At 47.3% G+C, this 14231-nt stretch overlaps 1 protein-coding gene across 1 annotated transcript in view; it reads right to left on the bottom strand.

Moving 5' to 3' along the window:
* Nucleotides 1-1432: 1432 nt before the first annotated feature.
* SEC31B (SEC31 homolog B (S. cerevisiae)) overlaps nt 1433-14231 on the bottom strand; it is a 29926-nt gene continuing 17127 nt past the window's right edge. Inside the window, exons 16-25 of the mRNA XM_010015094.1 lie at nt 13046-13191; nt 11704-11877; nt 10816-11004; nt 9934-10147; nt 9217-9543; nt 5696-5751; nt 4304-4450; nt 3769-3885; nt 2721-2792; nt 1433-1996 (exon numbers count right to left, since the gene is read on the bottom strand). Of these exons, the coding sequence (XP_010013396.1) occupies nt 1817-1996; nt 2721-2792; nt 3769-3885; nt 4304-4450; nt 5696-5751; nt 9217-9543; nt 9934-10147; nt 10816-11004; nt 11704-11877; nt 13046-13191 (1622 nt within the window). The 3' untranslated portion in view covers nt 1433-1816. The remainder of the gene's footprint in view (nt 1997-2720; nt 2793-3768; nt 3886-4303; nt 4451-5695; nt 5752-9216; nt 9544-9933; nt 10148-10815; nt 11005-11703; nt 11878-13045; nt 13192-14231) is intronic.

Here is a 14231-nt window from a genome sequence, read left to right as displayed (position 1 = left end):
GCAGAGCCCAGAATCTGGTTCACCCCACCCCATTCTCAACTGCCCCCCTCACCAAAGCTGAGAACTCGGCTCTCAGAGGGTGGCCCTGCAAACTGAGGGAAGTCCCCGGCAGCCAGAGGTGAAAAGAAGCTAGCAGCATCACAAAACACAGCTTTTATTTCACTGTTCTGTAATCTCAGTGCATCAAACCGCAGCAATAGAAACAACACAGCAGCAAGGAGGCACTTTGACCTGGAAAGGAGAGAATGAGTGTGTCCTCTCCCTCCCTTCTCTGATTCTCCTCCCTCCTAAGTCTCATGGTAGAGCAGTCTGATTCGTTAAGTCACTGAACCACAGACCCACGATGGCATTATCATTCAAGCAGCAAGCAGAGGAAGCAGGCACTGCAGTCAAATGTTGGGAAGAAGCCTTGCTCCCAGCTAAGGCCCAACGATTACGCTGCCTGGTAAGCATGAAAGAGGGTGAGAGAGAGGAAGATGAGGAGGGAGGAAGAGAGGGAAAAGACACACACACAGACATGTGCCCTCACAGGCTTCTTCCCCACAACTGATATGCTTCATTCATCAATTTTACCCCAAAGGAAAAGCCACAGTGATGAAAAGCCTCAGCACAGCCATATTCTTGAGACCTGACAGCAGCACCTCCTGCAGCATATTCCTACCACCATTAGTTAATGCCAAGGGGCCTTTGAGAACCACCTTTGCATGCATCTGTTACTTGTAGGTAGAATAAAAGCACCACTCTTGGAGCAATGAGCTGTCTCTTGCTCAAGTCTGGGCTGGTCAGAGTAGCTTGAGGAGATTCTTATGGGATCTGAATAATCCCTGGTGCTCTTAAAGCCCCTAAACTGCCTGAAAAGCCCAATGTAGGAAGCCTTTAGGTAACACCAGTTGGCATAGGGACAACTGTGCTAACATAAAGGCCAAGGGCCAGAGAGGATGACTTTTAGCCCAACAACAGGATGTGACTGGTTCTGGGGAGGAGCGCACAGAGCAGTCCAACCTGCTAGCATTCCTGAATGGGAAAGTCCCAAGAGTTGGAAGGGGGAACCGACCCTGGGCCTGAAACATAAAGGGCTCAAGCCTACAGCTCATGGGGGGAAAGATATAAAGGACGGGGGATAGAGATAATAGAGGGGTAAACAGGAGACTTGACTATGAAAAGAGAGGACTGAGTGAAGAAGAGAGAGAACACCAAAGCTAGCCCAGAGCAGGCTGGTAGTTAGCCCTAGTTGTAGCAGGGTATCGGTGCAGAAGGGTGAGAGGGTGAGTCAAGGATGAGCATGAAGAGAAAGGAAGAACCAGAGGAGAGATCCTCACTGCAGCCCAACAGAGCAGGGGCACCCAGCTTAGGTTCCAAGGGCACCCAGCTATCACTCAGGCAGTTTACACTGCAGCAGGGAATAGAGCCTGAGGCTCTTCTGTCTGGTGGTGCTGCGGGTGCCAGCCCTGTTTGCTTTCTAAAAAATGGTGCCATATCAGCCTGGGAGGGAAGGTGTTTCTCCTTTGTGCTGGGGATAAAGGGAAGAGGGAGGATCTCTGTGCAACCTGGACAGCCTGAAATTGAGATTCCTCAGCTGGGAAGCAGCCTCAGACTAGTAAGAAAGAAAAGAGAGAGAAAGAACCGTCTCCAGGAGTCCCAGGCACCAGCGGGCTGTCTGGAGAGTGGATGGGGCCAGGCATGCTGGCCCAGCACAGTTCCAGGCACTGGCATAGACTTAATTCTCCAGAGTCAGGAGAATCCACAACCTGCAGCACATCAACAGGTGAGGCAGTCCACCAGCTCTCAGTGTGCACTGTTCCAGATGCTCCACACTTTACACATTCAGCTTGCCAGCAATGGTCATGAGGACTTTCAGAATAGGCATGAAACCAGACACCTCGCTGAAACTGCTGCTGCTCACCACTTGGGTGTGAACCAGGAGACCCTGTTGGTAGTTCCTAGCCTCAATGCAGCGGGCAATTTCATGGAGACCCATAAGGATGGTTGGAGAGAGCTGTGGGGAGGGAGCAGAAACGAGTCAGCATGCTCAGCACTGTAACACAGTCCCCCCTCCCTCCATACCCTTTCCTCCTGTTCTCTACGCCACCCTCACCAAACAGCACCTACACAAGCCAAGCACTGGCAGGAAGGATAGCCTGCTTCCTCTCTTGGTTTCCTAAACTAAATAAACATTAATCTAACACCCAGGCTGGGTTACAATGGATGCACGTCCTAAGTAATGACATTAGGCATTAATTGAATATCTGATGTACCTGAGGAGGTCAAAGGTCCATATAGCACAGAATCCTGTCTCTGTTCAGGCCTTATATGGCCAACTCAGGGGAAAGATGTATGTTAAAAGGATTTCTTCCCTTGACAGCTATCCCTCAAGCAACTGCCATCAGCAGCTTCAGAGATTTTTAACCTAGAGGTTCACACTTAACATCTCCTCCCAACTGTTTCCTTCCATCTAGACCTTGTCTATATGCCTATGTACTTCGTGGGGGTAAAAGCACCCTGCATATATCTTTCCAGATTTTCCTTACGCTATGTCTGGGCCAAGGTTAAGGAAGAAGACAATAAGGCTTGGCTGGATTCAAGGTGCGTTGTAAGGTTTGTCACTCCCCTAGCTTCCTCAAGGGGGTCTGTGCTGGTAACAGGGGGACAGACACCAAGGCCCATGACCCAGTGCAAAGGTGGGATCAGGAACCCAACTGGGAATAGTGGCATCTACTCACAGCCTGCTCACGGAGCTTCTCATACAAACACTCCAGCCGCTGCAACCCATCCTCCAGCTTCCTCCGGGTTTTCTGAAGTGAAACAGGTATTGCTCGTTCTGCCAGAGGTTCAAAGCCATCTCTCCCAGAACCAAGTGGTTCTTGCTCAGTCCCTCCCCTCCCCTATTCTTCCCACAGCACCTTACAATTCATTGCATCTCAGTCTGGCTTTGGGCAGCACTGGGACAGGCCTGGCAGCCTTAGGAGCTCAGGTGCATTGCATTGCTGTACCCACCCAGCTATTCAACCTTCATGTAAGACAAGTGCTTAAGCCCAAACCAACAGGCACTTCTGTCCATAAAGGGAACCTTTAGGTTATTTCCCAGAAATTGTTACACTGCACTCTCAAAGCACACAGCAAACACAATGAAGCTGCTGCTATACATAAATTGTCTGACTCTGGGATAGCAGTTTGGGCTTGGTGCTCGTCCCAGCATCCACTAAGCAGAGGTATTCTGGAAGGCTTCAAGGTGCCCCCAGCCTGTGGGAAGACTTAGGAACCTAACACAACGCTGCCAACACTGCTTTTCTGCTTCCAATCTGGCCTGATACATGCACGCAACGTGACCTGTATGTCAACAGCCTTCCAGGAACCACGGTGGAGAAATTACAGTGGCTCGGGCACAAAGATCATCTGGCTTTCTATTCCAGCCAGGATATCTCAGATATTCCCTCTAAGCTCTGAGGATAACTGGTAATACCAGCTCTGCAGGAACTATCTACAGATCAAGCTAGTGAAAAAGGAAGCCGAATATCTGAGTTGTTTCTTCAACTTTCCTCAGAGAAAAGAGCTAGAGAACAGAATCACTGCTCCAGAGAGGCAATGAGAAGCAGTGGATAAATGCTAGAGAATGTATCTCAGTTCCCAAGAGAAGGACAAGCCTACAGCCTAAAGGAAGGAGACAGATGAAGATTAACTTGGTTATAGGGACAAGACTCTTCCTCTCTTGCTCCAGCCAAAAGTGAAACTGTGAGGGCAAAAAAGCTAAAGATCAAAGGGAGGACTTACTGGATCAGTGGCGACAGCAGAGCAGCGCTGCACCAACCCTTCAAATGTGGTCTTCAGAGCCTGGTGCTCAGGGGGCACCTCCTTCCTTTCAACCCTCTCCACAGGTAGCTGGTGATACTGACAGAGAGAGAAGCAGCTGAATAAATGCAAAAGGAGGATGAAAGAATGGAGCAGGTAGATTCCCTTCCTGCAACTATGAACAGGAAGAATTTCACCCCTCCGCAAACCCAGAGAATACCTGGAAGCACAGAGTTAAATTATCATCTTTAGACTGTGGTATAGCTTCAGGCCTCTGTGGATTTCCAACACTCAGCAGGCTGACAGCCGATCTGGCCTCCCTCCCTCTCTCCCAACTGTACCCAGGTGTCATTTTCCACCCTTGCAATTCATCTAACACACAGGCAGAGGTGTCTTATAAGGACTGGGGAGCAACATAAGCCCTACAGCTTCCAAGTAATAAAAATCTCAAAAGCTGAGTTGTTTTGCACTTGACAAGGAGCTGGTGGCTGGGGAACGCCCCACTTTCCCTGGGTACCTGCAGGCTGCCTTCCTTTGGTGCTCCTGGGGGTGACTGGCCAGATTCTTGCAACCTGGACAGCTGAGGATGGATCCCTTGGGGCTCAGTGGGGAGGCTCATTACTGGAGCTGTGATGGGGGCTGGAGGAGTAAATTTCTCAGGCAACTGTCAGCAAAAAGAAATAAAAGAAAAAAGAAAACATCAAGAAAACCAAGTCCGTGCAGGAGGGTCGGTTACACTCTCCACAGTCAAATCCAACTTCCTTTCTAATTTGCAAGTGTGCCCAGTTCTCAAGAAGAGGGATGTGTAACACATCCCTTTCTTTCAGTCCCCTGACTGAGGGCGTGGGGCCCTTCCTCTTGCATCCTAGATGAACAGTCAAAGCGACAGCAAGAAAACTCCTCTGGAATTGTTCAATCAAACAGATCCGTTACCCATCAAAGCACCGGTCCTCAGAAAGCCGCCTTGGCTCTGCGACGGCACGAGTCCTGAATGTAGAGATTAGCAGCAGTAAAGTGTCCAACAGAGCAAGTGTTGGGGAAAATCCCACGACATGGGGGGAGAATCCTCTTGCAAACACTTCATCATGCCCCTGCTAAGCCAGAGAGTCAGGATAGATTCACTCCGACAGGGCTAGATCAAAAGGAGATGGCTTTAACAAGAGGCTAATCCTGCTGTAGTGAGCACAGCCTGAAGCAGGTTCCCAGCTATGCTGCCAGAAAAAGGGCGAGAAGTCTGTTCCTAGCTAAAGAAGAGGAGTGGGGGGTGGGAATGGTGCCAAAGAAGCTTCTCATCACACCTGCCAGCAGTGACAGGAATGGGTTACTGAGAGCATTTGTTGCAAAAAGCTCAGCTCACAGGTCCTCCAGTGCAATCTCTACAAGGCAGAGAGCAGCAGGAACAACACAGCAGGCAGCTCACAGCTACACCTGTCCCAGCTTCTTTCAGCAGAAGTGCCTTATCAGTTGCCATCAGAATCTGAGGAATATCACCACGGCTCTCGCTGTGCCGAGGGGAAATGCTGCCCCCAACTGTCAGGTGTGAAGTAAGTGTGATCTCCCCAGCCATGATAAAAAAGGTTGCGTGGGCAAGGGGATACGATTAAATCCATATTCCTAGAAACAAATTACTGGGAAGTAGTCAGCCTGGGAAGTACTGATAGAGGTTGCAGCATCACAGATGATAATCATATTACAAAACATCTACGAGGGAGAACAGCATGTGAGTCTGGATGGCAAGCATCAAGATGACATAGACTCCAGTGCTAGCTATGCATGTAATGCAGAAGTAGACAGACCAGTGTGGAATGAGACCTGCTGAGAGTGACAGGGAACATTTATAGGAATGTATCTGTTGCATAGAGCTCCATTGCTAAAAGACAACCAGAACATATTGCAGCTTAAAGCTCACCTTTTTCTTTTGAAAGCCTCCTTTTCCAGCAGTAGGATCAGTCCATGATTCCTGAGCTGTCAGGAGACAGAACAAGAACAAATGTCAGACTTTGAGAAGATGGCCACAGCAACAATTCATAGTTGCTTGCATGGTTTGGAACTTCCCTCAGCAAAAAGGCCCATGGTTGCAATTCCCCCATCATTGACCTTCGGACCATTTCAACTGAGGAATTTCAGGCCCAGCTCATGAGCCCAAGAACTGCTCTTGCTTCCCTTTCTCTTTCTTAATTACATTCTTAGCATTCACATATGTGCACAGGCATCACGAGGTGGTGTCTGTTCATCCTGAACGGGCACACACCCACTCCCACACAGAAAGCTTTTTCACAACTACCTGAAGCTTTCTGCATCCTGCACAGGCTGTGGAAGACAGCACCAGAGACAGGCCCGAACCTTGGTCAGGACCTGTATGTGTGTGCACATCAGGGCTCAGGGAGTTCCTGGGGTTCCTCAAATAGAGAATCTCAGACAATGGCACCACAGTAAAGGCTGTTATGGCTGAGAGAGGGCTTCTCACCAACACTCACAGGAGTGCCTCATGGTAGCAGTCCACAGCAATGCAAGTTGCTGTGATACAGGGGGGAAAAGTTAGGGATGAGTTAAAATTTTCCCCTTCCAAAATCATGTTCAGAATAAAGATTAGCAAAATTTGCTATCTTCCCAACTAGGATAAAATAGACTTAACCAGTAAATGCTTTGGAGCAGAGCCCTCTGTGGTACCTAGCCTCTAACCTCACTCCAGGTAATTAAAAATCCATCAGACAACATGACATCAAAAGAATTGCGACCACACTTCATTGTGCAAAGGTCAAATTCCAACTACCTTGTCTGCTGCTGTCCTGCAAGGGTATCTGCACCTCTAGACAAAACCCCAGTATTAATAACCTCAAGCCTATGAGACAGGAATGATCTGTGAGAAAGTGGCATAATTCTAAGGGGCAATACCAAAATTGCTGGAGCTCAGTGGCACACTTAATGAGCCACTGATCCTGAACTGAGCTTTAAAAATCACAGGGGAAAGATGCAAAAGGTGCTTCATTACTTTAATTACCTTTATTATTAAAATTCTGGCAGCCTCTTTTTGCCCTCCCTTTTCCCATGATTTCAGGACTTGCTCTCTGATGAGTTTGGATCAGTAGTTTAATTAAGTTGGCACTTATTTCTAGCTTGGGGATTCTGTGCCCTAGAACTCTGATGGCCCCCACTGAGCCTGTGGCCTAGCAGTCCTTGGCACTATTCCAACCCAGTGGCACTTTGAATCCTCACAGGAAACAGCTATTTAAATTTTAGTTTTTAAGCCAGGCACTTCATCATCAGACACAAGACAAGAAGACACTGCTTCATTTTGCTGGGATGAAACTCTATCTTGCCTATGCTACTTGTGAAATAGGATTTCTCACCAACCCTGAAAGGAATGCCCCATGGCAGCCATCTCCAGCAATGCTGGTACTAGAAAGAACAAGACTGTCACAGACTGGAGTCAGGGATTACCCTGGCCAGAGATCAGCCAACATGTTGCTGTCCTTCACCCTGTCTCTGACACTTCCCAGGAGCGTGGGATTTCTACAAGTGGAGATCTCTCTTTACTGCACTAGTGAGAATGTGCTCATGAGCTGTTCAGATCACATTCAGGAATTTCCAAAGCAAGTTTGGCCATTTAGACTGAGTGATCTTACAGTCTTTTTCCAGGCTAACGAAAAATACCCATCAAAACTGTAACAATAATAGCAGGCCAGAATACACTTTCAAGGAAGCCAGTTTGCACTGCTGATCTGGGCATGCAATATGCTGCCATTAAAACTAGGGGTAAATGCTGCCAGAAGGGAGATTCCCAGCAATGAATTCCAACAGGGCATCTTCAACCTGAGGAAGTGCTTGAAATCCTTGCCATGGAATCATCTTTCCTTTAACAGGGAAACACTGCGGTTTTCTGTTTCTCTGCTGAAGGGACTGCTCCCTTTCTAGAGTCCCATTCCACTCAGCAAGACTTGCGTGGTGGTCGAAGTAGCTACTAAGCACTCAGATTTACTAAATAAAGCTGAAAGTCTCTAAATAATCCTCTGTGCCTGGCAGATGGTCTTCGGCACAAGCAGCAGTCACTGTGCAGAGACAGCCCACTAAGAGCCACTGACAACATAGACTGGAACATACCTACTCTCCATCATCAATGAATCAAAGGAGAGAAATCAGTACAAAGCATCAGACAGAAAAGTTCTACAAACCAAATTCTTCCCAGCAGAGGGACTGATTCAAAGCCAAACCTTGCCCTATAACTAAAGTCAAAAGGGCTTTTTATCCCGTTAGAATAGTCCCCAGATTCCACTTGGGAAGCTCTACTCCACCAGTGCTCATGCTGGGACCCACTTCTTTCAAAGCACCTGTGGAAAGCACAAGCTTAAGTAAAGCCATGCGTAAGGCTGGGAGTGTAGCAGGGAGAAAACGAGAAATGAGTTACAGCCATTGGCCTGTTCTTTGCCTAGAGAATCAAGAAAGTAAAAGAGGCTGCTTCCCTAAACTGTTGGCCCAGCAACTGCCTGAATGGGCATAGACACTGAGAATATTCTAATTCCTCCAGGACTGGGGGAAAGTAGTGAAGGAAGGAGCTAGAGCCTCTGCTTTCTGTACTCAAACTCATCAGTAAGAGCACGGTGTTTTCACTGCACTTCCAACATTCCCACCTGTCACATACTAGTCCTCAGGGCAAGTATGTCTACTACACAGCTGTATAACTCCCCAGACATGCAAGGATACAACAAAGAGCAGTAAGCATGCATGCATGCACACACAGTAAAACGTGCACACGCCCCCCCCATTTCACTGAAAGCAGCAACATTGCCTCTTCAACAGGTCTGGAAGCTTCTCTAGGTACTACCTGCATGATCCATGTGGGGATCTAGCCAAGGGAAGAAACCTGAAAATCAAGGCAGGGTGGAAGAGTCACGATCACCAATAGCTTTTACTCAGCAAATAATGTCTCTGGATTACTATCCCTAATAGATTTCCAGAAGGAATTTGTCCAACTGTAGCTCCGAGCCTTTGTGTATAGTCCCCACAGGTTTCACACTGTGGGATTTGCTATTCTTGGTGAAATACAGCTCAGCAAAAGATTCCAGTTACATAAGCAGGGGTTAGATCAGCAAGCCTTCCACCAGGCATTCCCTGGAAACCACCACCCTTTCAGTCAGAGCAGATATCTCTGGAGTGGATGACTACTCAGGGTGCACTGGAGATCTGAGAAGACAGCATCTTGTAACCACAGCCCAGAGGACAGAGCAGCTGACAGTCTGAATGAAACTCATCATTGCTGTGTTTTACCACCACCACAGCAAGGCTCAGCACAATGTGCCTGTGAGGTTATCCTCAGCACCACATCCAGCCTTTATGGTGATGGACTAGACCTCAGAAGGTCCATGTCCATTACATACTCCAAATCCCACCCAGGAGTGTCCTGGTCACACAAGTCACACAAGCAGTACTTACCTGCAGGAGGAGGAGGAATGCTGGCTGCTGGCAAGGGCTTAGTAGATGGAGCTCCAGGACCTCCCTGAGGGTAACCCATGTTCATGGGGCAGTTGAAAGGTGCTGAAGAGAAACCTAGAGGAGGCTGGCTTGCCACAGGGAGAGGACAAGCTGCAGGAAGCTGAGATGATGGGACTGAGGCTGGAGTGAGGAGGGCAGGTCCAGGTGGTGGAACACCAGGAGATGTCATGGGCATGGACTGTCCTGGCAGAGAAGGCTGGTTGGGGAAGGAAGCTGGACCAACAGGTCTGACTACTGCTGCTCCCAATGGCTGAGACTGTGACACAGCTACGAATGAGAAAGAGAGTCTATCAGCATCACTTATTTCATGTATGAATTACTCCTGATAGTTTCCTTCATGCTATTAAGTCTCCCCTTCTCCAAGCCATACCCTAGAATATCCATGCCAGGCACATCCCCCATAACCCAGGCTACATGAGCCAAACTCGGTCACTAACTTAACCGTGGCTTTTCCACCCCATATATGCTTACTATCAGTGAACGTGCAGCAATCATTGCTAAAACTAGATGTGTCAGAAGCACTGGGAAGCCTCTCAGACACTGACTTGTTCTTTACAAGTACAGTAGGCCTGTGAGGAAGAAAGTAGAGCCATCCATGTTGAAGGCTTTAGTCTAAGAAAAGCTGGAGAACAGACATGACCATCAAACAATGCTTACCTGGCCCTGAAGCGGTTGCTGGAACAAAGCCCAAATTGTACTGTGGGTATGGTGGCCCTCTGGAATAGACACTTGTCTGTGGACCCGTGCTAACCTGGGGAGGGGCAATGTGGTGAGGTGTCACAGACATTGCTGGCACTGGCTGAGGCGTGAAGAGGGAAGGCACTGAAGGCTGAGAAGGTGCTGAAGGGGCAAATGATGACTGATAGTTGGGCTGCAATCAAAAAACAAAGAACTTGCAAATGGCTGACACAGTCACACACATACACACAGAAGCAGATGCATTTTATATCCCTGTCACTTCTCAGGCAAGAGAAGATGATGCTGCTGCCCTGGATGGACTGCATCAAAGGCCTTTTGCACCACATAACTTGCTTAACAAGCTGGGCACCACACTCTTCAGACTATTCTCCAGCTCCCAAAAGGGTTAGTCCTCAGGAGCCAGTTCCCATACAGTGATTTTCTGGAAGCACAACCAGAGGAAATAACAAAGGAACAATAATGAAGTAATAGAGGCTGAAACAAAACTTTCTGAACAGTCTTCTTCACAAGAACTGAGACTAATTTTACTGATATGAGAGTGAGATGGGCATAGCAGTGTGAACTACAGCCCCATTCTTCCTCAGCATGTGAGTTCTCAGCAGACCACTACATATGTAAGTCTCCTCCAGTGACTGCAAGTGGGACAGAGCTTTGTGAAAAGCTGCCAGAAAGCCTGCTTTTGGATTACCACAGAGCTCATGCTTGCTCCAGTGAAGGGCATCATGATGAACTCCTCAGTGCCTGCAGTCTGTGTCGTCTCATATTACCTCATATGCCTTCCACAACCCAGCAGTCTTCCTCCCTCTCCCCAAGCCATGGACACCTGAGTTTAAGGCCTACCTTCTCTGGATGTAGGGGGCCTGTTTTGTGGGCTGCTCCTTCAGCAGTGGAATCACCTTTGGCTGCTGGAGATGGGTGTTTAATGACAGCTACATTGACACGAGTGTAGGGAAAAGGGGGTGGCTGCTGATCACCCACATTCGCTCCTTGAGCATGGAAAAGCCGGTCTCGGAGCTGTTCGATCAGGAGCTGAAACAAGCTATGCTTTAGGAGAAGTGCCTTGAAAGCCTCAGATGGAAGGTGCTGGGGAGGCATTCAAAGCAGACCCTGGCCCAAAGTACTGAGCATCAACCTGCAAAACTAAACATTTCTCTAGTGGCCACCAGGGCATAAAAAACCCAAACCAAACCCAAAGCCAAACCAACAGAACCCCTCCCCAACAAACAAGCAAACGTGAAAAACCCCAAACAAAACAAAAGGCCAAACAATCTGGAACATCACCTGCCATATTCCCAGGCACAAGACTCACTAATCCTTCCCCCAGTGTTTAGAGCATTCCCTCCCCAACTCCTACCTACACTTGGGCACTAGACAGATTTGTTTCGAACTGCAACGTGACCTTCTCCCATTCCCTTCTTCTACCAGCTAGTTTCAGGGATAGGTGCAGCTTCCCTGGAGAGCTGCTTCTCAGCGTTGTTCTCCAGGAACCATTTTACAATTCTATAGCTCCCTTCCTTTTCCCTGAATCAAAGGCACTACAAATAAAGAGCAAATGAAGACAAAAGCTAGAAAAAACCCAAACCCAAAACCAAACACACTTCTACTCTCAAGTTACCATAATTAAGGTGAAACCTTAAGTCCTGATGCATGTCAAAACCCAAGATCACTCACACAAAGTATCATTTTCCCCCCTACACTACTTCCCACAACAACCTGTTTCTCACTCACCTCTTTAGAGATGCGGGGTAGGTAATTCATTGCGGCTGCCAAGCATCCTTGTGATGCCAAGAGACTGGCATATTGGGTGATTCGTTCTGCCAAGACAGGGCCTGGTGCTGGTCCTGCTGTGCCTCGGAGCATCTCAATGGACCTGCTAAGCACCATCACCTTCTCTATGAGATCCTGAAGAAGTCAGGGGGAGGGAAGAAATAGACCACTCAATCTGACTTGCTTTACCAGTCCATCTCATGCTGGGACAATACCAGATGGCTCTCTCCACTTTCAGCTGACATCAGGTCCAATATGACTAGAAGTTACCCTGCACCAGATACTGTCACCATTTCTTAAGATGCACTTTGTGGAGAAAAACAGAAACCAGGAAACAAAGCCTGACACTACTACTTTTGTGGTAAGGGAAAAAAAGATAACCAGAAGCTACAAGGACATTCCAATCAACTGTGACCTTTTTACTAGGAAGTTACTACTGTAACTCCAGAAGTTACAAGCTATGAGATTGGAAGAGGAAGGATTAAAATCATACCAGAAGATATTCACTAGGAAAAACTACTATTGTTGACAAAGGTCACTGGCTGATAACTGATAACTGGGAGGAGGCCAGTTTCAGACATAACCAGGAACGCTGGAGATGCCTTTTTGTTGCTGTTACTTACTAGCAGGGTTGCAAACCCAGGAAATTCCATATCAGAGGGCATTATCTGCAGATATCTGAGTAGAAGACTTGTCTAGTTCATTCTAGGAACTGATGGACACAATCTGAGTTAGTGACTTAGTCAGGACTGGTTTAAGTGTACAGGTAGGTAACAACACTGACTGAAGCCCTGATTCATCTGCAAGCTGTGACTTCCCATACGTGATCGTTCTACTTGCAGTAGGAATAACACAGTCTGGACTTGTCTTGCCAGAGGCTGTTCTGAAGGTACAGTCAGATAACTGAAGCATTACAGTTAGACATGATAGGCACAGCAACTGCACTCCCAGGCAACTTACAGTAAGAAAACAGGCACTGTCTAAACTTCACTAACTAAAGGAAGCTCATAGATTACATCACCATAGAAAGACAGGCGGGTGAGCTGTAAATCCTGTCCATGGCTGGATTTACGTGTAATCTAATCAGTACTCTCTAAGCGTACAAACCATTAACATTTGAAAGTGCAAGCCTCCTTTAGATGTAAGCCCATAATCCAGGCTAGAATGAGACACCTTGGTGACTACGAACAGGTCTTCACTGTCTGCTGGAAGCCAGATACTCTGTTTGATGGGGTAATGCAAACAGATCAAGGCTACCAGACTAGCCTAAAGAGCAGTCAAACAAACATTATAGCACCTGTACCTGCAGGGCAAGGGGTGACGAAGTCTCATGGTTTTTTACCCAGCATTCCACCAACCTCTCCACATTGCCTGATGAGATATAGCAGAGACAGGCATCATTGGACAGGGCTGCATCTCCCTCTGACTCTAGGCGGGCACCCAGCATATCTGGAGAGGAAGAAATATAGCCAAGATTTAACATACTCGCTTTTTGAAGAGCTCATTAACCCCAGTGCTCATCTCTTAGCAATACTACTGTGGCTTGACATGAAAAGGTGTTGACAGTCTTGGATCTGCACTTAATTAGAATCACAAAATCATTTAGGTTGGAAAAGACCTTGAAGATTGAGCCTAGTCATAAAACTAACACTGCCAAGTCCCACTAAACCGTGTCTTTAAGTGCCACATCTGCACATCTTTTAAATACCTCCAGGGATGGTGACTTAACCACTTCCTTGGGCAGCCTGTTCCATACTTGATAACCGTTTTTAGTGAAAATTTTTTTCCTAATATGCAATCTAAAACCTCCTCTGGTGCACCTTGAGGCCATTTCCTCTTGTCCTATTGCTTGTTACCTGGGAGAAGAGACTGATCCCTACCTCGCTAGAACCTCCTTTCAGGTAGTTGTAGAGCGATAAGGTCTTCCCTCAGTCTCTTTCTTTCCATACTAAACAACCCCAGTTCTCTCAGCTGCTCCTCATATGACTTATGTTCTAGACCCTTCACCAGCTTCACTGCACAATTCTTGGATAACACAGAAAAACAGGCATCATGAAGGAATCCCAAAGCCAACTTGGCTGAAAAAAGAAGTAATTTTTTTATGTATCTGCTGGTTTTCATATGTCTTTCCAGATGTATAAAAGAAAGAAAAAACCATAAAACTGACAGATTAATTCAGTGAAAAAATCCAATATTTTTTTTCCCAAAGAGGTATGGGAATCTCCAGGCAACAGTAGTGTCCAGCACCAGAGACAACTGGCAATCTGGCAGTTGTCAGTATTTAGCAAATGCCAGGAGATAAAGGTGGGCTGGAGCTATCTCACTATCCACAACACCCACGTTCCACCCCTACAATTTGGTCTGTAAGAAATGTCATGTTTTCTTGCATTTCAAGTTGTGTCATCTTACTTCTATAAACTGCTGGCATTTCTCCAAGAGCACTCAGCTTTTACATTTCTCTTCAGCCAGGAGCAAGTTAAGCAACATGA

Source organism: Nestor notabilis, unplaced genomic scaffold (genome assembly GCF_000696875.1).
Source record: "Nestor notabilis isolate BGI_N333 unplaced genomic scaffold, ASM69687v1 scaffold7550, whole genome shotgun sequence".
Lineage (NCBI taxonomy): Eukaryota > Metazoa > Chordata > Aves > Psittaciformes > Psittacidae > Nestor > Nestor notabilis.
Note: the sequence above shows the minus strand (reverse complement) of the source record. Positions and strands in the feature narration are given on the sequence as shown.